This window comes from Gavia stellata, chromosome 1 (genome assembly GCF_030936135.1).
Source record: "Gavia stellata isolate bGavSte3 chromosome 1, bGavSte3.hap2, whole genome shotgun sequence".
Lineage (NCBI taxonomy): Eukaryota > Metazoa > Chordata > Aves > Gaviiformes > Gaviidae > Gavia > Gavia stellata.
The window spans coordinates 32,521,726-32,549,603 of NC_082594.1; the positions used below are offsets into that span (position 1 = coordinate 32,521,726).

A 27,878-nucleotide genomic window follows, 5' to 3' on the forward strand; every position below is an offset into this window, starting at 1 on the left:
AGTGTGACTGATGAGCCCCCTTCGACTCTCAGTCAGAGACACCCGTGCTGGTGGAGAGGGGATGACGAACAGCAGCTTGGGTACAGGGACCAGGGGTAATCCAAGAAAGGGAAGATGAGGGGCCCCTTGGGTGTCAGGGCTCCATTGGTGGTAGGTGGTAAGTCCCATGGCTTAGTGGCATGGTTGGCCACCACTGAAAGGGGCCAACTGATTCTTCTTTTTTTTTTTTTTTGTTCTATTCAGAGGTCTTTATATCAAAGATATGATTTGCTCCACACTGTTGTCTTGGTTTTAGGGTTCAATGGGGATAAAAATGTATGAGGGTTAGAGAGAGCAGCGTTTGTGGACAGGGATGGATCTACCCACAGTCACCACGTGAGTTGCTTCAGCAGCAGACTTTTTCCCCTTTTCCTACCCACATCACTTTGTCAACACCAAACACGCAGAGTTTGAGGAAGGGACTACTGGTTTTGCTTGGAAAACACCAGGCACAGCATAAGCTATGCTGCAGGCATCACTGTTGTACAAAAAGAAGCGTGAAAGCCTGGCCAGCTGCTTTGGCATTCACTTAATTTACGAGAGATACAATCCAAAGGGCCAAATCTCTTTAGGAGCTCTAAGTGCCTAGGAAGCAATGGTCACACATCGCTGCCCCATACCAGTCAGAAGCTGAATTCCACAAGAAAGGAGTGATTTTCCTTAGATAAGTTCATTCAAATGACATTGTCAAAGTCAGAGAGTAAAGGGAAGTGTCACACTGACATTACAGGGGACAAAATAAAAGCCTCTGGATGATGTGTTTCTACAATCCCACGGACCAGAAGAACAGTATGTGGTAATGAGACACTATGGGTAGATGAGTCTGTGAGTAACCAGGCAACAAGAACAGCTATCAAATACATTAATACTTGTGATTTCTGCCACCAGCTCCCAAGTTTTCTCTTGGTAAAAGCCAACTAGTTAAAGTATGTTCTTGTGTCACAGTTGTGGTTTCTTCCCCCTAACAAAATTGCAAGCAAAGAGACCATTTACGAGACCAGCGACGAGCAGCATTCCTCAGAGATCGGTATTGGGACTGGCGCTGTTTAACATCTTTGTCAGCAACTCGGACAGTGGGATTGAGTGCACCCTCAACGAGTTTGCTGACAACACCAAGCTGTGTGGTTCGGTCGACACACTGGAGGGAAGGGATGCCACCCAGAACGACCTTGATAGGCTTGAGGAGTGGGCCTATGCAAACCTCTTGAAGTTCAACAAGACCAAGTGCAAGGTCCTGCACATGGGTCGGGGCAATCCCAAGCACAAATACAGGCTGGGCAGAGAATGGATTGAGAGCAGCCCTGAGGAGAAGGACTTGGGGGTGTTGGTTGACGAGAAGCTCAACACGAGCTGACAGTGTGCGCTTCCAGCCCCGAAAGCCAGCTGTATCCTGGGCTGCATCAAAAGAAGCAAGACCAGCAGGTCAAGGGAGGTGATTCTGCCCCTCTACTCCACTCTCATGAGACCCCACCTGGAGTACTGCTCCAGCTCTGGGGCCCCAAAAAACATAAGAAGGACATGGACTTGTTGGAGTGAGTCCAGAGGAGGGCCACAAAGGTGATCAGAGGGCTGGAGCACCTCTCCTATGAAGACAGGCTGAGAGAGTTGGGGTTGTTCAGCCTGGAGAAGGCTCTGGGGACACCTTCTTGCAGCCTTCCAGTACCTGAAGGGGACCCACAAGAAAGCTGGAGAGGGACTTTTTAGCAGGGCATGTAGTGATAGGACAAGGGGTAATGTCTTTAAGCTGAAAGAGGGCAGATTTAGATTAGATATGAGGAAGAAATTCTTCACCATGAGGGTGGTGAGGCACTGGAAGAGGTTGCCCAGAGAAGTTGTGGATGCCCCAACCCTGGAAGTGTTCAAGGCCAGGTTGGATGGGGCTTTGAGCAATCTGGTCTAGTGGAAGGTTTCCCTGCCGATGGCAGTGGGATTGGAACTAGATCATCTTTAAGGTCCCTTCCAACCCAAACCATTCTACGATTCTATGATTTAGTCACACAAGATCATTTGTCAGTAAAGAAAATACAAATTTATTATAACCATAAAGAGGCATTACTTTAACAATTTGCTGTACATTCAGCACTCAGGTATACATCTGTGCCAAATAAAGTCAATTCTCTTACTGCTAAAAAAAGAACACTTCTCAGCAATGCATTGCCTCTGCTTACAGGATGTTTATTGTCTCTGTATTACAGTTATCTTGACAGACAAGCCTCAGGATACAGAATAAAGCTTTACTCTTGGACCAAAATAGGAGGCAACATTTTTATTTTAAAAAATTAAAAACAGCAAGTTTCTAGTCAGATAATATAAAGCATCTTAAATTAATCTTTTGAAAGTATTTACATTAATTGTAAACGTAAATATCTGAAACTGTACATGTTTAAACAAATGTTCATTTAGCAAACAGGCTGTATAAACTGATTGCTCTTCTAATCTTTCAACCAGCTGTCCTAGAGCTGTCTAGGTACTCTACGGGAGAAAAAGATCTCAAGCACAAGAGTGACTACTGCAACAGTTTAGCCTTCATGTATTTTCTGTACAATGCCTGTATTAAGTCAGTCATAACTCTGTACAGTGACCATGCAGTCCTTCTGTAAAACTCTATAAAAAAAATATACATATATTACAATGCACTGGACAGTATTTTACAGCCTGTATTTCTACATAAGTAAAAAGAAAGGGCAAGTTTTCTTCCTTGTTAGTTCCTTTAGTTAATTTTTAAGGAGTCAGGTAAGGTCCTACGAGTACCATTTATGCACCTCAGCACCACTGCTGCAACACTTCTCATGGTAGCTTTAAATCTTAGTCTCCAGCCATGTGATTTATAACAGGAAAATTATTAAATCAAAACACCACTGATGTGCATGGAAATTTCTACATATTTAAAACCACAAAAGAGGTTTTATAAATAAGTTAAAAATCTGCCATGTAAGTCACCACATTTTTCTTTTGCAGTGCTGCACAATAAAGACTTACACACTGAGACACCCTAAAGCTGCTTGTAGTGTTTCATTCCATTAATGGCCAAGTGTTTAGCATTCAGCTTTCCCAAATAATGACCAATTGATGCACACTGAACACTGTGCATTGTTTACCAGTTACCAAGTAACTTATTCCCTGTTTACCATGCTCATTTGACAGGTTTGCACATTCAATTTCTGGTATACACACACACCCTTATTAGCACTTACTTCAGCGCACAAAAGCTGTACAAGTTCCAGTCCCAGTCCCCACTTTAAACAACGCACACCACCATTTGATCTTGGGTAAGGCCAAAAAACAACTCTAACCTAAAACTAAGTACCTGAGAATCTCAATGCTAAGCTTTGCTGTAAAGCATCTGGAAATATGCAGTTCCCTCAGAAACAAAAGAAATTATATTGCACAGCTTTCCATTGCAAACCCCAAGGAACTGAGATTCTTTACATGGAGTAAGGTTAGAGCATGAAACTTCAGGTCAGACCTCACAGCTCCCAATCACAACAGTACAAGAAAAACAACACATTCAGTGATTCAAGAAATGCTTCACATACAGGAAATAAAAGTTTTCCCAACTCAGAACCTCTGAATTATGTTCAAGCACATGGTGGATTACCAGGATTTTCGGGGGAGTTAAAGAAAAATTGGGGCATGCCTGCTTAAGTCAAATTGTCATACCAATGTGCTTATCTGCAAGCCTTGCAAATACCTATTACTGCTCCCATTTGATTCCCCGTGCTTTATTTCTAGTGTGTCTTTGAAAGTGCGGCTTTTCACTGCGTACCTCAGCTTAAAGGAAAGCAAGAAAGGGTTTTACATTAAAAAAAAAAAAAAACTGAACAGGATTTCAACTTTGAAAACATCTGGATAAGGCAGTAACTGAGCTTCCATAAGAGCGATCAGTAAAGGGGTTTTTGTTTTGTTTTCTTCCCCCCCACTTCTCAAGCCAATGAATAGGAAGACCTTTAACAAATCAATAAAACTGTTTTTTTTTCTTTTTTTCATAGAACAGGGTTAAGCAGCCTGGATAGTTTTGATGCAGACTGGGCTGCACAGTGGGACCCTTCGTCTACTTCAAGCAAATGTCTTTGCATTCCCTTCACTGTCTGGCATTCAGCTGAAGCTTATTTCAAGCAGCCTCGCTGTTGGGCTACTTGGACATCGATAAAAGTAAGTTCACCTGAAAGACAAAAGGAAAGCTTACATTAGACAAAGCACCTAAGTTTCAGAACTGATGTCTTATATTTTAACCTTTAAACAGGATTCCTAGGAAGCACACAGAGCCTTAGACAAATCAGGAGAAGACTGCTACAAAACAACTGGCCAAAATTTCCAGTCAAATGCCTAATCACAGGCTTTTTAAAATGCAGTTGTTGACCATGCTGACTAATCATTTCAGCAGTCACAACCTACTGTGTCAAAATTTCTAAGATGACGTCATGCGTTGCCAAGGTATTCCAAAAAATACGCGCACTGGCAAAAAACGTTAACGTTCATCTTAGATAGCTGAAACACATTTGGGATCCTCCACAATACTGGTTTCCCACAGATTACAGTATGGTTTCCCACACACTTCAGTTTGTAGGAAAAGTGATGCTAAGGATTAACAGTTAAACAATTAGAGGAATCCATCTCCTCTAGGATAACCCCACCTCCTTCCAGTGCCTCACTCCCACTCTGCTTCAGGATAGTTATCACAAATCCCTGTGGCCACATTCACTGCGGGCAAATCTGTAAACTAGATTATCTGTTTAAGTATTGGCATCCTGGGATAATCACAATTCTATCCACATTCCCTGGACCACTAAGGTCAAAGCGAGATTTTTAAAAACCTACTTGGCTTCTGTCAGAGCATCCTAATACAGAGAATTCTTAACCCCAATCATCTTTGAGACTAAAGACCTTATCATGTAGGGTTACATTTCCATAAACATCTGCACATTTTCCCAATGCAATTTACTTCAAATGAACCCTTATTATTCTTTCTTACGCTTCCTAAATGTAAAAGTTGCCAATTTTTGTATTTGTCAAAAGCAAGACTGCCTTCACAAACAGAGGCTTTTTTAAAGCATGTTCACTAGCTTTGATATCTCTCCAAAAAAACAATGCCCAGAAATGGCAAGATTCTGCTATGATGTTGTACAACTCAATCCCCAGCAACATCAATCACCACCTTCAGTTTAAAAACTCTATTGGATATTCATAAAAAACCAAACAAAACCGCCTTTCAGCAGAGAGCCTAGAGTTCAGATAAAGCCCTGAGGCTAAATCCCATCCAGGATTAAGTGGGATAAAAAATAAATAAATAAAGACTCTGAACATGGAAAATACTAAAAATTTAAAAAAAAAAAAAATGTTTAAAAAAGCCAGTCACATGAAAGAGCAACCAATAAAACAGGGAGCTTCAATATATACCTGTTCCATTGAAGGACAAGCTATGATCTGGAGATCTTCATTACTAAATTCTTCCTTTAACAAAGCATGGAGTTTCTGGAACATTTGCTGAATGTTATTCTTTTAAAGGAAAGAAGAAAAAACTCAATATTAAAAAACAGAACACCCATCTCAAACATGAACCAGAATAAGCACAGTGTACTTGGAACAGCTACTGAACTGACCAGGTAGGGAGAAGTGGTCGAGCTTTAAGAGCTTTTCTTCTAAAACAAACCCCAAAACAGCCACAAGGAACCCACATTGGCTGTGAGATAAAAACTTCAGCTAAGATGGGCTACGCTGAAACACTGAGTCCTGCTGACTTAACCTGGAAGCTTAAAACTCAAGCTTGGTTCTTTCTGGTGGGTTTATAGTGGGTCTCTTGTTGAATCTGTATCATCCTCTCTGCCTCCAGTGCTTCTGCCCATGCATAACTGACCAAGCTGTGCTGGTTTTGGCTGCGACAGAGTTAATTTTCTTTATAGTAGCTCATATGGTGCCAAGTGGAAGATGTGCAGAATGAACAGAACCAATTACTTCACGGTAATTTGTGTGTAGGCTGAGCACAATGGAGACCAGAACAGCTGTTTTGGTTTCGGGTTTGTTTTTTTTAAGCTAAACATATCATTATAAAAAAAAATTTTAAATCTAAGAATTTTTTATTTTGTGTGTCTTTTCAACAGGCTTCTCAGATGAGGGACACCACAGTGACTGTAATAGTCTGTTCACTATTACATGTGCATGGTATTTGTCACAAGTTTACTGGCTGGACTGGTAGCCTAGAATAACTCTACAGATACAGAGATACGTGTATGTATGTGTGTCTGTATATATATACACTTACAAATACATGCATACATACATTTACATAGATATATTTACCTATAACCATACACACAGAGAAATATAAGGTGAACAATCCCACAAAATGTGTTTAAAGCCTTTAACTAAATGAACACCTAACACCTATAGGAAAATGTGCTGAAGGACATCTAGCAATACTCACCCTAACTGGCTTAAACAAAATTAATTCTGTATCTTTATTGGACAAGTATAACGACATGCTTCGTAACGTTGATGGCAGCTTTGTTTTTATTGTCTTATAAGTAGAAGAGACCAGATCGTTGATCTTTGCTGAAAGTAAAAGAAAACATGCTTAATAGGCTAAAATGGCATTCTGCTAGTTGAAATCTACACTCCAGAATATCACCTCCGCTTTACTGCCGCTGATCATAACCACAAGGTTGAGTGAAAGGGAAAGAGGGGGTGACTGGGCTGTGCAGCATCAACCCATCATACGACCACAACATGCCAGACAAGGCTTTTCGTTTGGGACCTACTCAAGACATCAGCCCCTCTTTCCCTGCAGAAAATGCATCCAACCCATTTCTGCAAGCTACCACATCCGCCTGAGGTTCCTGAAGTCACAGCCTTCCAACAGCAAAGTTCTACATAGGCTCCCCCCTAGAAAATTTGCCGGTAAAAGAAACTGCAGGAAATAAACAGTGCTAGTAAAGAGAACAGCATATCACAAATTCTCTTTGCTGACCACAGGCCACGTCTGTAAGAAGAAAGGCTGCACAGCCATCTATCTGGATTTTGAATCAACCAGACAGGAATTCTCTCTCAGACAAGACCTTCTTTCTTTATTACTAGGTATTTTAATGATTTTACAAGATCTTTGCTTAAAGGACAGGGGAAAAGTATATTTCATAGGTTTAAAGTACCAAAGTTAGTATACTATGTTTATTTTTTATTCCTCAGTTTCTACTGTATCTACATTTTCTGCCTACTCCTGCTTCCCAGACAAATGACTCCAAGAAACAGCAGAAGCTCTGCTTAGATCTGCCTCTACACACATAATTATCTCCAAACAAACATTAAAAATACTCCTGAAGAAGCAGGAGATGTTAAGTAGAAGCTCGAGTTAGCCCTTGAGAGTGTTTGACCCATGGAGCAGCAATGAATTATGAATGAATGTGGCTGGCTTTGCATTTTAAGAACATGATGCAACAGAAGGTTCCAATGTATGAATTGGAATAATCAGATTTCTCAGTGTCACCCAGAACCACAACTTTGTAATGTGAAGAGCAAAACAACCCAGGAACATCTAAACCACTCCAAATGTTCCTGTAAAGCATTCACATTTGAATTCTTAAGAAGAGGGAAACAAAGCTGGATTCCATTTTTGCATAGTGACAGGAAAACTGAAAAGGAAGTAGGTACCAAATGTACATACAATAAAAGCTTCAACATAGATTCATTTTTTCCTACAAAAGCAAAAGCTTTATCTTAATGTAATCAAATAATTCCTTAAGCACATTCCGTATGCAATTGCGGAAATGCTGTTTTCATGCAAGAACAGTCACAGCTTGAAAAATACTGAAGTCATTCATCTACTGCACCAATTAAATTGAAGTTTTTCAGGTTTTGATTTAGAGGTATCTTAAGACATTTAAACGAGCACACAGGTAAAAATGGAAGCCAGGATTTTCAAGAAAAAGGTAGACAGTTCTTAGGTACTTAGAATTTTTCCAAATCAATCACAGTCTTACAGTCCAAATTAATCTGGCCAGCTTTTCAGATTCCTATGTTTCAGAAGTCAAGCACAGAGACAAATGACATTCTGAAATACTTGAGCCCCATATAATGCAGCTTATATTGCTCTACCAAAAATGGTGAATGGAAAGGGTCTTTTTCTCCATTTGATGAGAAGTTTTTAGAGGAAGCCTCAAAGCAGTAAATGATCATGGCTTTATTAGCCTACAAGCAGCTCAGAGGTAACATGAATATAAAACAAAGCAAATACCTGGTTGTGCCCAAGGTTGCTGTGAAAGGCTGTACTTGGGACCTCCCTGAGTGGCCATTGTTTTTAAAGCAGCTACCTAAAACAAGTACAATTGACAAAATTATGGTTTTTTCAGTTGAATTCACAACAAAGTGACCAAGTAACAATTGCACAAGTCTCTTAGATATGGAATCTCTCCTGCTCTCTCTCTTCTATGCCCTGACTTAACGACAAACAGGGAAGCAGCTTGACAGAAATGCAATGCAAAATTACAACCATGATCACTTCTTGAAAGTAAAATTCAAAATGGGATTAAATTTACAAAGATGCTTAGGCATCTAAGGATACAAAATCTCAAAAAAGATTTATACTTAAGCAGGTTAGTCAAACTCCCCAGATTTCCAGTGAATCATTGGGATCACTTGGACAACCTATCAATCTCACTGGTTACCCATCTGTATTTTAGGCATGCCACTGGTCCCTTATCCCAGCAAAACAGGCATCAGTAAATTTAATACTGTAATCTTCTAAATTCTCAAAACCCAGCAGCAGGGATATTTGTGATGTCCATGCAATACTGTAGCCCCAGTTTCTGAGATGTCATGCCACTTACTCTCAGTATGTAAGGATCCACATCACACTTTTAATTTTCCAGAAGACCCTGCTGGTTTCCTCAAGATGCCTAGAAATCCTGAGCTCTAGAGCAGGTTCTAGAAAGAAGTGTGTTGTTCCAAGACATCTTTTCTGTTCCTATCCCCTTGGATGCCTAATCTTTCTGACCAACTTTTATCAGAAATTTCTGTCACAAACAGGACTTAGGAGGAAAGTCCTGCTCAGCAAGCACCTCACTGGTGTAAAATATGCTGAGAACAGAAACTTTTAACACACTTCACAGCCACACTCTAAGACCTCCCTCAAGAACACGCATGACCCAAGATTGTTTTTGAAGGCTTACAAATGCAGTCAAGGTAGGAGTTTTCCTACAAACAGAAAAGCTCCTGCCAACTTTCACAGACCTGTTTCAACTCAATGAAACATTAAAGCTTCTTGATCAAAGAGCATAAGGGTTGCTTTTAAAAACAAACTGTCATATTCCTTTAATCCATTAATTTCAAAAATGCCTGGAAAATTGTTGTTAGAACTTAAAGGGAAGCACGACCTTATAATGGGAAATGCCATCATCTTCAGCTAATCAGACAGAACTAGCACCTTCTCCTATACCCAATTTACATACTAATTCCCTTGTCCTATCAGTATTTCAGTTAGGTTAATGAACATACAACATGTTTGTACCTTTGTCATGAACTCCTCCAGCTGTTCTATAAACTGTTTGGTTTGCTGCTGAATAAACTGCTCACAAGCTGATTTCAGATGACGATCTACGTCTTTCTTAGAGTCGATATAATGTTCTCTGATTTCTGGAGTACCCTTGAACAGAAGACAACAATTCTCTCCTTTTTATTTGCCAGAGATCACCACCCGCTTAAATGACCCAATTTTTCTTAATGCAATAAGACTCCATATTACCTCCAGTAAGAACTGTATCAAGGCGTTGTTGCTGTTTAGTCTAAAAAATCTTGAAACTGTCTTAGGGTTCAGGATTTTAAATGCTGCATCTGTGAATCAGAAAATCACTCACGCTGTAAGTCAATGGGATTCAGCTCCAGGAATTAAAAACTTTAATCACTCATTTATGCATAAAAAACAGCCTAGCATTATTAGGACTATAACATTAATGGCTCCACTACCAATAGGTGTGGATGCACAAGTGCACATGCACGGAAGCACACAAAGTTTGATCCACTATTTTTAACTGCACCAATGGTAAACCTGAATCTAACAGTTGCACAGTTTAAACAGATAAATACATTACATGAACCTAACAAATGACTGATACTAGCTGTAGTGCTATCAGCATGCAAATTGTGTGAGCTCTTTTCCTTTTGTAACTATATCTATAAGTGAAAGACTTTTACATAAGCTATGTAGTTAAGCATTTACGAACAATATGCAGAATTTGGCCCATGTTGCCTGGGAAAACCAAGTACAGTTGCATGAAATAACTTGGAACTGGCACTCTTCTCCTCTGTGCTTAATTATTTTAGTTAGGACTAAACAACAAAACATCAAGGTTGATATACACTCATGTTTATGGTCCCCACTGAAGTCCCAAGAAGGAAAAGCAACAATGACTGAAATTATTCCTATAGTGTAACAGGATGTTGTCAACCTGAAATCTAGTCAAATCAGGAAAAAAAATTATCAAAATAGTTTCAGTATGGCTTACTGCCCTAATGTCATTCATTTATCATCCTACACATCCATCTGCTTTTTTTTTAATTTCAAAAGCAATTCTGCACCCCTCTTGCTGTATAAAATAATGGGAGGGAAACAAGACCTAAGAGTTAAAGAAGTGCTGTCAAAGCCATTAAACAAAGAGGGAATACCAGATACATAGGCCTGTAGGTTTTGCACTGAACTAAGAATCTGCACTCCTATGCAGTTAAAGGAGGCTGCAGAGAAAGATTAATTTGTTCTCCGAATTACTCCCCAGAAACTTCACTGATTCCAAAAAAAGCCTAAGCTCTTGATTGGAAGCCTATGAGCTAGTCAGTGTTGGTCACTTCTCCCCACTGTATACTTCAATTACATGAACCTGAACATTATACTACTAAAAAAAAAAGTTGTGCAGAAGCATGACTTTTACATTAACCAGTGTCCCTTTGTCTATAAATACCAAATTAAATCTTATATCTCTGTGCAGAAAGCTTGGCTAGAACACAGTAAAACTCCTATTAGCCATGTTATTTTTCTTCTACAGCTCATCCCAAATATAAAAGCCCTACTGGCCTACGCTAAACTACATTAAGAAAGCTTGGCTAGAACACAGTAAAACTCCTATTAGCCATGTTATTTTTCTTCTACAACTCATCCCAAATATAAAAGCCCTACTGGCCTACGCTAAACTACATTAAGAATTAAGCACAAAGCACATCTTTTCAACACCATCGCCACCACCCAATATAAAGAAAGTGTTTTCCATTACTTACCACTACCGTCTGCAAAGCACTGGCTGGCACAAAAATTTATTCAATTAAATGAAGGTGGAGAACAAACTTGTGTGTCAGCCAGGACAAGACACCAAAAGGATGTATTTGCCCTTTAACCTCCAGTCAACTAGAAACTACTCAACAGGTAGGAGGTTTCATTGATGTTCAAATGCAACAGGTGAAATGGTTAGTGTAAGAATTGCTTGCTTCAGAGTTAAAACAGCAGCATATTAGATGGCAGGAAAGAAAAGTTATTTCTTCAGCTTTCTCTTCTGGAATGGAAGAGGAAAAACTTGACATGCTTCAATTATTTTTCCCATTATCTTTACAAACTTGACAAGTGCAAGACAGTTCACTTTTGTATTGAGAGTTTTTTTCCTGCATTTTACAAAGGAACCATAGTGCAGTTTTAAAAATCATGACCACGGCCACTACTCTCTATCTTCCCTTCCTTCAACAGACATGGTTGCTACATAAAATTATTCAGCAATGCTGCTTATTGAACTTGCAACATAAGAAATCCTTTCCAAAACAAAACCTCACAGAAAGGTCTAAGAAATCTTAATTTGTTCTAGGCAAGTTAACTATGTATTGTTAAATTCACCTGCTAAATAGTGGTAACAAAAGATATTCTTTTAAAGGATCAGAAAAGGGGAAAGACATCTCTGTGCAACAGAAATGTACATTACTTAGCTGTTCTTAAAAAGGACTGGATGAATAAGTTAGGTCAGCAGCAAAAAGCAGTCGAGCGCATTTCATACAAAAATACAGAATTTGTTAGATACATCTTGAATCGCCCTGAATAACAGAATGGTTTTGGGTTTTTTTCAGAGAAGGTAAGAACAAAGCAAGAGATTAGAACAAGTGTACAGGTGATTGCAAGTGAACATAAAATAAACCCAGAACTTTCACTGGCACATTAAGGGAGGACAATCCCATCCCATTCTGTAGCCAGCAACTGTTTAGTACCTCTAGTTTTCTTAAGGTCCAGGGAAATTTCCTTAATGGTGAAATCAGTGTGGAAAGGAGCAATTTGTTCACGAAGAATCAAAAGGTGTTTTATTAAGAAAAGCTGTCCATCAACCTGGGTCTACAGCACAACAAGAGAAAGAACATGCATTACATGTAAAAATACCCAATTAAATGAAGAGCAAAGTTTCAACACCTCTATTTTTATTAGTTACTTCCTATAACAAAATTAATACTAATAATCTTACTAACAAGCTTTTTCCATTAGCCTTTAGTGCCATTAACTACACTCTAAGATCAACAAATCCCACTTCTGCACTGTTCCTAACACATGGCTCTACAGAAGCAGACTTCATACACATTTCTTAGAAGGATTAGATTACACAGCCGTATTACTAAATGTCCACATTAAGTACAGGTATCCATTATTTGAAAGATACAAACTTATTCTTCATAAGAGCCAGGAATTACTTCATGTAATTCATATAATTTATAGTTGAAAAACATGAGGTTCAAAAATTTTTGTAATCATTACAATGATTAAAAAAAGCCAAACAGTTAATGTTTCTGTAATAACCTTGATTAACTGTGCTATTGTGCAAAGGTCTTACAAGGCATTTTTCTCATGTCATTAAACACAAAGCTTAGTTAATTTCTAAACAGTACAGCAAAGATACAAAGAATAAAACAAGGCCAAGTTCACCACTGAGACGATCAGTTTTGCACTGCTTGTTATTTTAACTATGTGCTTTACACTGCATGCTGCTTTTAATGTTTGAAATTCATGGCTCATTGAGGTAAATGGAGGAGGACTCAAGAATCCAAATTTGCTTTTGCAAGGTGGAAGACAACTTTCCTTGATACAAAGTTAAACAAAACAGTAAAGAAGAAAATAGATTTAAATCTGCAGTTTTAACAAATAGAAATGTTTACTAAAAATAAGTGGTAGTAGGATTTCTTGAGTTTTTATTTTTTTTACTCTTACATGCACAATTTCACCAGATAATGTTAAATTAACATGCATCAAGAACAAAGTGGTACAGATCCTAGTCCTGGGCCAACATATCCAGGGTTCACTGCAGGATGAGTTTCATTCTCTGCAACACTAAGTCAATGCTGACCCAATATACAGTGCTGGAATGGATAATTAACTGTAGAACTCTGAATCAACTACATATGAAATAATTATCTGCTCAAGCTAGAAGGAAATGCGGTTTGCATTTCTTTTTAAAGATACTACGTTTAACAGATATTTTTCAAAAGACACTCAAAAGCTCTTAATTTCTAATAGGAACTAAAACTTTTTTCATTACTAAATATTTACTGCTTATGCAAATCCAACAATTTTAGCCTACTAAGACTTCCCTTTTTTTAAAAAAAAAAATTCACTTCCTGGCTGTTAGGAATTAGAAAATTACTACAGTATTTGTATTAAAGGAACTGTGACAGGAAAAAAGAAGGTTTATTCCAACTACTTAAAGTAACACTTAAAGTTAAAATGACTTGATGAAACTGCATTGTGCAACACATCAGATCAAACCTGATCAGTTCTGAGCAGAGAATACTTAACAAATCTTCCCAGTGAATTTTAATACTTAGAAAGATTTTTGAAAATTCAAACAATGGAGGCAGAGAAAAAGAGTAAAGAGTAACAGACAGTGAAAACAAATATAGGGAGCAGAGACTTCTAACAGAAATTTTTCTTTAGGTATCACTTGATTGAATTCACATGAGTTAAAGGAGCCTGTAAACACAATTGCTATGATTTGTATGCACCTTTTCAGATATGCTAGCATGTGAATCATTATCTTTGCTTTACAATACATTAACTGTAACTAAAAGCTGGCAAATCCATCAGGTTTCTGGGGGCAGAGCAACATGCTTTCACTGAGATTTCAACAGACTTGTTAACAACTGCTTCATGGCTTTAGATATACACGGGGGAGGAAAAAGGAATCATACCCAAAGCACAGATTCTGACCTTGTTTTTGCTGATAGAATCAGCAGCTCCCAGCAGCGAGTGGATGCAGGCAGATAAGGCCTCTTGCGATAATCCCTGAAACACTGCCCTCTGCAGGGATGAGGAAATCAGACCAAAAAAAGGTGTTAGCAAAGCTTAAGCAGAATTTAAGAGTTGCGGCTTGTGAAGGATGTGCTTACCAGCACATAAAGCTCTAGATTAGTTAGCTACAACCATGTGATCTAAATGCAATCAGACAGAACGGAGCATTCATATATAAAAGCTTGCTACAGCACTTAGTTAGACTGGATACAGGTATATACTCAAGCACGCCCTGTCCACCCTCCAGCTCTGAATCTGAACCCGGGTAGTGACATGGTCAGTCACACCTAATGCATTCACAGCTAACAGCATGAATGATGCTTACTGGGTTAACCTGAATAGACACTTCCTGTGTCAAGGTAACTATCTGCATGTGCAATTTATACTTGCAACAGACACAAGATCATTTGAGTGAGCTTAACCTCAAGCAAACTCAAATTACCTCACATTTGTGCCAGGTTAGTAAACAAACATGACAGCTGCCATGGCATGGGTGACATGGAGTAACTCATTAAGCTGCAGCAACTAGATCATACGGCTGAGCCAACCGTAGGAACACAGCTCGCCTCCACCAGCACTCCAGCGTAGTACACGACAACCCTGGCTGCCCCAAGACTTGCTAGTGCCACTTCATTCATGTCTTCTCCTATCTACAGGGTGCAAGCAAGGCACACCAGTTCTGCTAGAACATCTCAGTGAAGAAATAAATAAAACATTGTGTAGGTAACACTACAAGCCTCACAAACAACACAAAAATGACCTCCTCTCCAAAGGTCTAGCTGAAAACAAGGGCAAATACTCATTTATCATTTATTAAGCAAATAGCACCTTGCTAGCAGTTTCACATAACACCTATAAAAGATATTTTGAAATGCACTAAACGTAATAAAGATACAACACGTATAGAAAAGCAAAAACACTCGCATTATGTTTCTCAGAGACTTACTAGCCTTTTATGCTGTTAGGCGACAGACAAAAATCAGATTCTAAAGGGCAAGTTTCAAAATACTTGTGAAGTAAACACCTGTTTCTGTGAGACGTGAATATTCCTACTGTCTTAAACTTTGGAAACATCTCCTACATTTTGGAAGGTAAAAAGATGGGCCACAAAAAAATTCTGAGAACGTTCACCATTTATAAGACCAGAAACATCACCTTGTCTGATGTCCTGCAAAGCACATAACAAAAAACACATTCATCCAGTAATTTCAGCAATAAGTTCATTCTCTCTAATCGACCCAGAACTTTCTATTCTTTCTTGTCCTATTCACTCCTCAACTTCGGTGTGATAAGTACCTTAAGCATCAGACACTGATTTCTGTAATAGCAAAAGCAATAGATTTATAAACCAGTGCCTTTTTTTCTAAACTCTACAAATACAAAATTTTCTTGGAAATTACGACCTAAATTTGCCAGTTCACTTGTTTTACATAAAGATAGCAGTGAAAAGACTAAGGTATAACAGAGGCCAGTAATTGTCCATTCCTAATTTCAATTACAGTATTTATAAATGGCACTACACATTGCATAACTTCATTTGAAAAAATAAATAAATTTTTGCGTACATCTATACATCTGTACAGTTTGGAGAGACACACTAGAGTCCTTCTGACAGTAGGATACCACATTCCATGCAGATCTGCTGGTGAAATCATCGTCTGGTGCCTGGGATTAAGCAATTCTGCTGAACCTGTTTAAAAGTACAATACAAACATGAACACCTTGCCCATCTGTCTTTTCAGCTGAAGGAGACTGCAATACTGATTGCACTTTATACTGCCCTCACAGTAATAAGACATATTTTATTGCACCCAAAAAGGTTAGGGTTTTTTGCCTTCTGAGCAGGTCAGTACTAGATTTCTGATGTGTATAGAGCACATGGCTGTGAAAGACATGAATTCACTTTCAGGGATGGCCCAGCTTGACCTTTTTTAATGAGTTAGTTTTACAGGCTTGTCTCCAATGACACCCTCCCTCTACTTAGCTCAACAGCTGAAATGGTCAAACAATTACTGGGAAAAAAAGGGTGGGAGAAAAAAGGAAAAAAAAAAAACAGTTAGTGATCATGGAACTATGGGAGATGCTCAGAAAAAAAGGGGAAAAAACCCATTCCATTAATTTTACTTCTTTCATGCTTTCCTTTCTGCTGGGGATAATCCTACATGGATTATACAATTGCAGAAAGTGTAGGGTTTAAACATCATGTTAAAAACAGCAAAAATAACGGCAAAACCAATTTTTTCATGAGGGGGTTATAAACATAAAAAAGTCCTCCTCCTGGGTAACCTTTGCAATATTTCTGTATACTCAAAATGGATTTTCACAACAGCTGACAGACAGAAGTCTTCTATTATTTTCATTTTGTCCTTAAATCCTGGGAAACAGCTGAGTCAACAGCATCAGAACTCTGATTCCAATTAGCAACCATTTAAAATTTTTGACGTTTTACCTAATGACGGAATCATTACACTTGTGAAGTGTTTATGCGATCAGTGCGGGAATTGTCTAAAATAATTCAGCGATATCTTTCTATCTTTTGCAACAATAAATTTATCATCACAGTAATTAGAAGGCCTGTAAGACCTTAGTTGTCAGTTTGAAGTTCCTAGGCTATTTATTAGCCACTTCAGCTACTCCTGCAGGCACTGAAATGAGAGAGAGAGGCACCTTTGAAGGGCAAATAATCCCAATTATCTCAGACACTTATCTTCAAATTACACCATATAGGTTCCTTCTGCCTCCTGAATGTATGTGGGATTTACAGGACATGTGAATGCCCCACACCTGGCTTGAAGCAAGATGAACTCCACTCTCAATGGGATTTGTGGAGTCCAGATAGAAACAGCCAGAAAGACCTTTGCAGGCCTTGCAAGCCAAAAGAAAGAAACTACCAGGTAATCAAAAAGAATGTGAGAAACAACTGACACAGAGCTGAGAAAGGTGCCACTGGGAAAAATAACACTGTACCATTCTGAACAATGATAAAATAAAGGGAGAAATTCTTCATGAATCTTAGACAAAAATTTAAAGGGTTGTAACACTCAAATGACTGGCATCAAAAGAGCCACATTTCATGGAATTTGCTTCCAGTTCACTGTAATTTACAGGCACACAGGTCACATATTTAAAAAGTCAAGGACTATATTGTGAATTTACTGGAAACAGCTAAAATTACTAACTTGTTTCAGTAAGTGGGAACACATTCAAAGGAAGAAGTCACCTTCCCAGGTAAAGGCACACACAAAGAAGCTCCCAGATGCTCAAAGCATTCATTTAAGAGACATGCCTGACACACCAAACCACCCTTCTCATCTTAGCACAGCTAACAAACAGAAGCATCCTTAAGTATACATATCTTGATAGTAGGGCTATTTCGCAGTAGAGAATACAGAACCTCAGATTTATAGAAAGTACAATAGATGCTGTCAGCTACAAAAGTAGTTGCTTCACCGAATGGGTTGCACTGAAAGCACAAAAAAAAGCCACCAAAAGAACAAGATTGTTTCTCATTCAAAAAAAAAAAGTTATTAAAAACTCTGAGACAAAGTTCACCTCTCAAAATCTCTTATGAATTTCTCTAGGAAAATAACCCATTAAGATACATGTAAGTTTCTCACTGATGGTTCAAGTTAATGCTCACTTTCTGTGGGCTTTATGCATTAATTTGAAAACATGAGATATATTTCATACCAGATTTAACCAAGCTGCAGGACTCGGGATCTTCTAGCCGGACATCTGAAAATGAAGCTTCAGATGGCAGCTTCTTCTGTTCCTCTTTTAAACTCTGTGCAATTTGCTGCGGAGGAAGATATACCACAAAATTTTAATTTTTTTTTCTCCTTAATTTAAGCAGTATTATGCTGCTTTGATTACGATAGAGAAAAGCATACTAAATTGAAAAAGGAGTCATCTACACTCAGCTCCTCAGTGTTTCAAAGACATTAAAAGAAATAAAGACAGATGTTTCCAAAACAGTAGCAGAAACATTTCAACATCAATTTAATATTCACAAGTATTACACAGATCTGCATAAAGCACTGTTCTTTCCATTTTGCCTGTTTTTACTGATCTCTAAATAATAACCAGTGAAGCCACCTAGAAAGAGAAGCTCAAAATAGGGGAACCCAATTCAACACTCACTTGGATTTCATACAGATAATTTCTGTCATGGCTTTATTCCTATAAATGATACGTGCAGATGGCTCCAAAGTACTCTACTTTATTCCCTGCTGGAGTTCAACAAAAAGCTTTCCCCTAACATTACTCAACACTTCCACACTTCAACCTTCTTCAGTACTTGGTCTGCGTCAAAGCAACGAGAAGCAGCAAGAATGGGCAAAGAACTACATTAATATTTGAGCAGAACAGCACAAGAAATATTCCTGCCCTGTGCTTTTAACACTTTAATAATTCATTTACTCAGGCTGAAGGTCTCTCTAAATAGCAAGGTTTTGAGGTTTAAAAGCAATCAAGTAGCAAAGGAATCTCAAACCAGGCAAAAAATGGGAGTCTTACAAGGACATACAAAGAGCAGCATAACTTCTCAATTTAGAATGAACTGTAAAACTCACTTTCTTCTTCTTCCTAACTGAATGGCCGTACGACTCTAGTTACAAAATACGGCCTTGCATAGACTAAGTATCTGCATTGCTTGACTACAGAAGTTACAGCTAACATTAAAAAGTTACCGCAATAATTTCGTCTTGAGGGCGCTCACAGGGCACGTGCAGGACAACGCAGGGATCAGGCCCAGCCAGCACGGGTTCATGAAAGGCAGGTCCTGCTTGACCAACCTGATCTCCTTCTATGACCAGGTGACCCGCCTAGTGGGTGAGGGAAAGGCTGTGGATGTTGTCTACCTGGACTTCAGTAAAGCCTTCGACACTGTTCCCCACAGTATTCTCCTGGAGAAGCTGGTGAATCGTGGCTTAGACAGGCACACTCTCCGCTGGGTAAAAAACTGGCTGGACGGCCGAGCCCAGAGAGTTGTGGTGAATGGAGCAAAATCCAGTTGACGGCCGGTCACAAGCGGAGTCCCCCAGGGCTCAGTTTTGGGGCCGGTCTTGTTTAATATATTTATCAATGATCTGGATGAGGGGATTGAGTGCTCCCTCAGCAAGTTTGCAGACGACACTAAGTTGGGTGGGAGTGTTGATCTGCTCAAGGGTCGGAAGGCTCTGCAGAGGGATCTGGACAGGCTGGATCGATGGGCCCAGGCCAACTGTATGAGGTTCAACAAGGCCTAGTCCCTGGTCCTGCACTTTGGCCACAACAACCCCATGCAACACTACAGGCTTGGGGATGAGTGGCTGGAAAGCTTCCCCGCAGAAAAGGACCTGGGGGTGTTGATCGACAGCCGGCTGAATATGAGCCAGCAGTGTGCCCAGGTGGCCAAGAAGGCCAACGGCATCCTGGTCTGTATCAGAAATAGTGTGGCCAGCAAGAGTAGGGAGGTGATCGTGCCCCTGTACTCGGCGCTGGTGAGGCCACACCTCGAATGCTGTGTTCAGTTTTGGGCCCCTCACTACAAGAAGGACATTGAGGTGCTGGAGCGTGTCCAGAGAAGGGCAACGAAGCTGATGAGGGGTCTGAAGCACAAATCTTATGAGGAGCAGCTGAGGGAACTGGGCTTGTTCAGCCTGGAGAAGAGAAGGCTGAGGGGAGACCTCTACAACTACCTGAAAGGAGGCTGCAGACAAGAGGGTGTTGGTCTCTTCTCCCAAGTGACTAGTGACAGGACAAGAGGAAATGGCCTCAAGTTGCACCAGGGGAGATTCAGACTCAATATTAGGAAAAATTTCTTTACTGAGAGAGTGGTGAGACACTGGAATAAGCTGCCCAGGGAAGTGGTGGAGTCACCATCCCTGGAGGTGTTCAAGGAACGTGTGGATGAGGCATTGTGGGACATGGTTTAATGGGCATGGTGGTGTTCTCTGGTTGATGGTTGGACTCGATGATCTTGCAGGTCTTTTCCAACCTTAGGGATTCTGTGATTGACTCAAAGGGCTTGGAATGACTACAAAAATGGCTAATACCAATAAGAACTTGAAAAAGGCTACTGGAAACCTTGCTGATTTGTTAAGTTATCTAAAAGTACAAGCAAGTCTCCCCTCATACTGTCTGAGTAAAGCACACACACATGCGTAACCAAACACTAGTTGACCAGTAACTCTGAAAACAAACTTGCAGATAACTGTGCCTGGCTAAAGCTTCTCTTCAACTCCAGCTCAACTAGAAAATACACTGGGCAATACCTACTACTTACGAAGGTAAATAAAAATTTACTGTTATGTGAGAAAATTTAGAAGTTTCAATTTTAGATAAAACTGTTAACCATAAGAACTATCACCAGTTTTACTGAGTTTGACATAAAGTGTTCTCTGACATCTAGTTTAGGGTCACAATTTAATCAGCAGGTGCCAATTCGATAGTTCCAGTAATACTAAATACACCTAAGAACTGGAAAACCCCATCTGCAAAGCACTATACTGCACAATTGTATACACTGCATATAAAAAGAAAACCAATCAAGGACAATAAAAAAGCTGATGCTATACCTCCATCATTTCCAACTTGTCAGGATATGCAAGATCGCCTGGAGCAGGCTTGTAGCCTGTGATATCAGTCTGAATGTAAATATGTGTCCTATAGACAAGACGCTCTTGTACATCTTCTAACATCTGCTTGACACCAGCTGCAAATGCACCCAGTTGTTCAGCTGACAAAGGTAAAAAAAGGCACAAATTCATTAATTTCATTACAAAACAAGCTTACAGACACAGAAGTTTTAAGTATTGCATATAGAACCATCACAAAACTGGCTTGCTGCAGATGAAGTCAGACTATTTTTGGAATAGTGGCATGCAGAGAAATTTGTGACAAACAAGGAATTACTGAACTCCATATTGCAGTTGCTTCAGCTCCCCAGATTTTCATCAGATAGTGAAAATGTGATCTCACACTGATGACATCAGACACCACGATAGAATTAAGCACACTAATTATTTGAGACCTGGGTATGTTGAGTGGCATTTCTGCCTGGACACCAAACCACCGTGCTTTGGTTCTATCATAGCCAATGCCTGCAGTGTGACTGTCAGGAGTTGACAAGCTAACTCATCTACCTACCTACCAGAACAGATGATCTAAAGCAGCTCACATCCAACTTAAGAACTATTGTATCAGCCTGAGTTTAAGTAGTAGAAAATCATTTCTTAATATTAGCTGAAAGATTATGTCACCAATTTTTTCTTCATTCCCAACAGTGTTACAATCCTACTTCCAGGAAAATGAGCAATTCTTCATGATATTGGCACAGGTTCAGAGACAAAGAGCTACGGTGGGTTATATACCAGCTACCAAGTATGCCTTGCACCCTACTTGGTGCAAGGTTAAGACTGTGAAATTATTCCATTACACATTGGTCATACTAAGGAAATGAGATACCAGATTTTTTTCTGATCATCAGCTCACTTCTAGGAGACTATGACCTCTGAACACTTCCAAAACGCCAAAATCTCTACCAGCTATGTAACTCCACTGCTGAAGTAACAATTTCTAGTCTGGGAAACAATACATCAAGGAGAATGAAAAAAATCAGGTTTGCATTCCTTTGTTTTATCATCATGTACGCAGAAAGCTCTACACTGATGATGCATTAGCAGGGCCAAGCGAAGCAATTCATTCATTTGAAAAGTTCATTTAAATCAATCCTGGTGCACGTATACACACTGGGTGGACGCTTGCTTGCATTTGTACAATCTAGAGAAAATAGGACTCTATAACATCAGTATATTAATTTAAATGAAGATATACACAGACCCATAAATACAGACCTTTCTATTATAAATGAAAAAACATAATTTATTTAAAATAACCTTACCTTATCTTTGACATGTTTAAGACCCATTAGAAAGAAAAGAAATCTAGGGCGCCTTTTTGCCTATGCAATTTAATAATTTTATCAGTTAAGAAGACAGTTCAAAACAATCAGGTTTTGAATTACCATTGTTCTGTACGTGATCTTCAAGCATCTCATTTTTGAGAATCCCGCAGAGTTCAGAAAGCGTCTCTAAGTGAATGACATGGATGATCATTGGCCTCAGGACATCATACAATGAAAGACACAATTTCTCCAGGAGTTCACTATGAAGAAAAAATAAAACAAAGCAAAACACTTTCAGGATCCCGCAATATCAAAACAAAATTTTATCACAAACATGGATTATTTTATGGCAAAGAGTTTTAAAAGGGGGGGGAGAAAACAATGCAGCACAGTATCATAGAAGACTTAAGAAAGGACTGTTTAAAACATGAATCCCTGATTTCCTACAAAAGTCTTTTAAGAGATGTAGGATACCAACTGCTTAAAATGGTGGTACAGTTTTGAATTCATTTTCAAATAAAAAAAAAACAAAAAACAAAAACAACCAACCAACAACTCAACCTGTCACAAAGGGAAGATACTGCAAACTGTTTTACCTGGCTTCTGCGTAAAGAAATGCTCCTGCTGAGCTCAGAATCATACCCACAATTTCCCCTTGAGAAAAGGCTCATCTGATTCCAAGTACTCAACAGTTCATTAGAACCAGGAGCACACAAAGAGGGACACTGGAGGAGAAGCTTTTCTGTAACAACTTCCAACATTACAGGGCACACTTTCTAATCTAACTGACGTTACAATATCAATGCAGTATGAAACACCAGAAATCCCTTTTTTTCTTTCCTGTTCAAAGTAATGCATATCTTGCTTAAGACACCAGTAGCATTCATTCTAGACATTTTTTGCCATTGTCAACGCACCCTTCACCAATCATAGATTACCTAACAATGCTGTTGCCAGTACCTGAAAATTCAAGTAATTCTCCAGTTAGACTTGGAAATATAAACACTAAGAATATTTAAGTATTTACAGTGCGGTACAGTTGTTGAGTTTATTGCACTATTTTTTTTTTTTTCTAATTCACAAAGAATGTCTGACAATATGACAAGGACAGAATCACTAAGGTTGGAAAAGACCTGTAATATCATCAAGTCCAACCATCAACCAACACCACCATGCCCACTAAACCATGTCCCACAAACTGACAGTTACTTTCAAAGTGTGGACAAAGAATGCTCACAGAAGAAACATTTTGAATGTCTCTCTTCTGTTGTATTCTCTAGCTTTACAAACAACTTGATAAAACAGTAACTCTCCATGTTAAAAGCAGAAACAAAGGAGAATGTTTCAACAGCCTTATTATTAAATACAACACTCAACCTCGGATCTCTACTCTTGCTAGATTTTTGGTAAACTCTGTACATAGGCACCTAGCTGTTATGTCTTTAGAGCACCTCAGCACTTCAGAAAAAAATGAGGCTATTATGCAGCTAAGTAAAAGTTAATGAAGTAGTTACTACTGGAATAATTTTCCTCAAAATACATTATTTAGATGTAGGCAAAAAAGGGAAGCAAGTTCTTAGGAAAGGAAGTAACTACTTTCCATCAAGATTCAAAAATAATCAGAAGTCTATTCTCATTCTTGGTGTGAAGAGCAATAGTGACAAAATTTCTGTCTGAATAACATTTCACACTGATTTCAATTAGGGATGCTTACTTCAGGATTTGGACTGAGGTAGCTAAATTGGTTCTTAAGCCAATTTAGTTAGGTCACCTCAAATCCTGAGCATGTCCCACACAAGACCTCAATTTCTCAGAAGAGAGAAAGGCTGTTACTACTCTGGCACTATGGCTTATTTCTAGTGAGGCTTTATATGTTTATGGTTTTCCTTTAGCTTTAGAGGACAGGGAGGGTAGCGGGCAGTATTTTTTCCAGGTTACACTTATTCAACTCAAGCTGCACTTGACTAAGATAATACAACACTCAAAACCAGTGTCTCTATTAATAGCAATATACTTTATTTATGAACTTCATAACAAGGGAACATGATCTGCCCAAATTTCAAAATTAAGTATCATTATTAAAACATACCAGCAAATTGGAGAAGGGGCATAATCTACTCAACTGTTCTAATATTACAGATCTGTTGTAAAAACTTACAACACTTTTATAATGCAATTACCATGTGAAGACAACAACCTGTCCCTCTTCTAGATGTAGGCAGAAGAGATACAGATACTGTTCTTGTCAGGTGACCACTACCCTGCCTTCTGTTCAGCCCACACACAGGCACGTGCAAATATTCCTTGACAGTAAGGGCAGCTCACTAACTCTAAATCCTTGATGAAAAATGGCTGGAGTTCATCAGCTTAATTTTACACTGAAGTAAATGAAAGGCACTTCTGCAACTGACTGTGCAAACCATTGGCATAGAGGCAGTATAAAACCAGCTGAGACCTGTAGCACAGTAGATTTCTACAGCTATTTCCAAAGCAACTGTGTGTCTTTATCTCTTTCAGACCATCTACAGAGCATTTACATTACTCAGACTATTTATGGACAATGTAAACTATCAGCTTCACATGAAGAAAAAAGAAAACAAAAGAATATTAAGTTCTGATGCATAAAGCGATTAAGGTTTTTTTTCTTGCTGGTTCTTACCAAACCACTTCAATACAACCCTATTTGCCATAGAACATTGTCTGCTATATCACAGCATAGTAAATACAGCATGCAGTAAAACAAAACCAGCATGTACCACCTACTCCAGTTTTGGTGTTGACTTTGTGAAGAACTCATTGTAAAGCTGGTGTTCATCCTGGCATACGTGGACCATAAAGGCACAACCACTTCTTACCTGTATTCACAGAAATACAAATACTTGATTATTAAACTATTTTCCTTGCATCGGTACCACAGGAGATATTACAGATATTATTATATATTGTATCACTACATTATATAATATATTGTAGTAGTATTATTATTATTATTACTAGAGCTATGATTAAATTGAAGCTTTGTGAAATTCAAAATTATTGAGATCAACTATAAAGCTAAGGACTGAGAAGATGTTACTAGCCAAATAAAAGCTCATTGTGCAACTTTGGTCCCTTTTTGTTTCTGATGAAATTTAAGTAACCACATTTTATGCTTTTGCAAATACCCCTTTGTGAGGTTTGTAGCAGAGCAGAGTTTTTACAGAATAATCTTCCACAAAACATGCATTACTTGAAAATATTAGTAAAACCTTAATGATTCAAAACCACAAACAAAAACGACAATGCTGCACATAAGCGACTGAATTAAATAAGTACATTTTACTTGGGAGAGGGGGATTAAAACATCACAAAACCCCCACATCACATGACTCTGTTACCTACCAGAGCACAATGATCTCTGTTGTTCTGACTGGTTAATTCTGTAACAGTGCTAGCAATACTTGGACCAAGCAAAAGCTCCCTCTGGTCGAGGTAACATTGATGGATTTCATTGAGAACTTGTTGATACCTAGCCAAGAAATTAGAACAGTAACTGCATCCTGAAGATCATTTTCTGATAAACATAAGATTCATTCTAATACCCTCTTTTAGGTCTACATAATTTCAATTTTTAAAACTTCCTTTTAAATGAATAATGTGTTAAACTGTACTTAAACAAAAGTAAAGATTTTCAAAACTTAAAATTGTTGAAAATAAATTATGTAGACATACTCACTCTGGCATTTTTTCAGATCTTTGCTCTACTTGTTCAATAAGAGTCTATTCAATAAAAAGAAAAAAGTATTATCAGTAAATTATTTTTTCTAATAGTTGGAAAATAGTTTGCAGTATTTTTCCACAGACACAATATGCAATCTTTGGACATTCACACTTGCACAATATGCAATCCTTGCATTCACACTACTAATAAATTCAAACCCCATTTTCATAGCTTCCTTTTTAACAGTTAGTTACCAGCCTACTTACTCTGACTTTGGGAGCAGCTGCTCTGAATTTTACATAAAACAGCGTGAAGGCATTGTCAGAATTTGGCACAGCTGAAGGATCCTGAAAGAAGAGATGAGTAATTGGTTAAAAAGGAAAATAGTATATTTGGCTTTTAGTATTTAATGGCTGAGATAACTAGGCTCTAAAACAGGGCATTGGTTCTTTATGCTTCTACTGCCAGTAGAACAGCTCTTTGCCACTTTCTGGCTAGAAAGGCATGCTTGTTTCAGAACTCTGATAAAGCCAGATGGAAGAACAAAACCCAAAGCAAAAGCTTCAACCAACAGTCTCTACAGCAAAAGTAACATTTTCAGTAATTATGGCATTCTCCACCAGAGACAACAATTTTCTTTGGACCTGCCACAGTAGTACTGATTGCTGCTCCTTCATCTGTAGTACTAAAATGGAACAGGATTTCCCTTTTACCTGCTAGTCCCAGGGCAGAGAAGCTACGTTTCAGCTCATATTCAAGCTTCAACTGGAATGTCAAGTTTTGAGGCAGTTCCCCCTGCGGCTCCCCAGCTTAGCTGGGCAGACAGATTGAACTTAGACAAATTCTAGCACTAACGAAGCAGAGGGGAGACCAATTTAGCCACCAGGCTTTCTTCCCCTTACCCCTACTGATGACACAGAAGAAGCAGATGGCCTTCCCTTGAAACATGGTGGGGACAGGAAAACTCTTCCGCCTTCCCCACCTCCTAATTTCATCCCTGTGAGCAACCTGATGATCCTTCTACAAACACAGATCAAAATCCCCAAACATTTACACATGAGGAGTAACAAACATCTAGATCCCTTTCCAGTCCTGAGAAGACCTCTTGTGCTGCAACAGGAAATCTCAATGCTTGATCACAACTAAAAATCACTGGGCCAGTACTGCACTTCTAGCAGAAGCAGATATTAGATGTTTCAGAGAAATATGCAAAACATCCACAAAACCCCAATGTAGATGGGAAGGAGGAGGTCATTTGACTCCTAAAAGAGGTCTCCTTCCTGACTTAAAACTGCTAAACAGCAATTCAAATCCAGAAATAAGGTTTCATTTCTTTCTGTAGACATGCTTATTATCAGAGATGTTCAATTCTGCTTGAATTCAGCTAAGTCATAGCAATCCATTGGCATCAAACCAAGCTATGATACTTTTTTCTAAAATAAAAACTAATTTTGTATCAAACATGAAATATGTTCAATACCACTTAACCAAGATCTTCACTCCAGGAGTATCCTTTAGCAAGTTTCCATGAACATTGTCTAAAATCCCCTCCTTTTAGGTCTGTTAGTTCTCAATTCTAGCATCTTTCAATTTCACTGGTTATCCCTCATGACAAGTTTGCCTGTAATGGGACTGAGCACAGGGCATACCACAATTAATTGGAGAAAGAAAGAAAGTGGGTAGAAAGAGACATTCCCCTCTCCTTTCTCCTCTGCCAAAATACTGCAGCATGAAACTATTAACATTTTAATGAGACCAAAAAACATCCTTACTCACCTTTATGCCTAAATCCCACTGGAGTGAGTGGGAGTAAAGCACCTAACTCATCCCTGTGACTCTTTAACATTGCTGCAAACATTTTAAAACTAAACAAAAGATACTGCCAAAACTAGAAGGAATCCGTCACAGTTATTCTCTGCAGCTACACAAAGCACTGCAGACTTACCAAAAAGAAATATTTAGATGACCAA

At 38.8% G+C, this 27,878-nt stretch overlaps 1 protein-coding gene across 1 annotated transcript in view; it reads right to left on the reverse strand.

Annotated features, from left to right (window-relative positions):
• Window positions 1-2,317: 2,317 nt before the first annotated feature.
• Window positions 2,318-27,878, reverse strand: part of COG3 (component of oligomeric golgi complex 3) — a 32,677-nt gene continuing 7,116 nt past the window's right edge. Inside the window, exons 8-23 of the mRNA XM_059816336.1 lie at window positions 26,175-26,255; window positions 25,924-25,967; window positions 25,590-25,716; window positions 24,972-25,063; window positions 22,329-22,468; window positions 20,881-21,041; window positions 18,014-18,119; window positions 15,889-16,013; window positions 14,243-14,332; window positions 12,262-12,382; window positions 9,770-9,858; window positions 9,536-9,670; window positions 8,264-8,339; window positions 6,461-6,588; window positions 5,437-5,535; window positions 2,318-4,201 (exon numbers count right to left, since the gene is read on the reverse strand). Of these exons, the coding sequence (XP_059672319.1) occupies window positions 4,172-4,201; window positions 5,437-5,535; window positions 6,461-6,588; window positions 8,264-8,339; window positions 9,536-9,670; window positions 9,770-9,858; window positions 12,262-12,382; window positions 14,243-14,332; window positions 15,889-16,013; window positions 18,014-18,119; window positions 20,881-21,041; window positions 22,329-22,468; window positions 24,972-25,063; window positions 25,590-25,716; window positions 25,924-25,967; window positions 26,175-26,255 (1,644 nt within the window). The 3' untranslated portion in view covers window positions 2,318-4,171. The remainder of the gene's footprint in view (window positions 4,202-5,436; window positions 5,536-6,460; window positions 6,589-8,263; window positions 8,340-9,535; window positions 9,671-9,769; window positions 9,859-12,261; window positions 12,383-14,242; window positions 14,333-15,888; window positions 16,014-18,013; window positions 18,120-20,880; window positions 21,042-22,328; window positions 22,469-24,971; window positions 25,064-25,589; window positions 25,717-25,923; window positions 25,968-26,174; window positions 26,256-27,878) is intronic.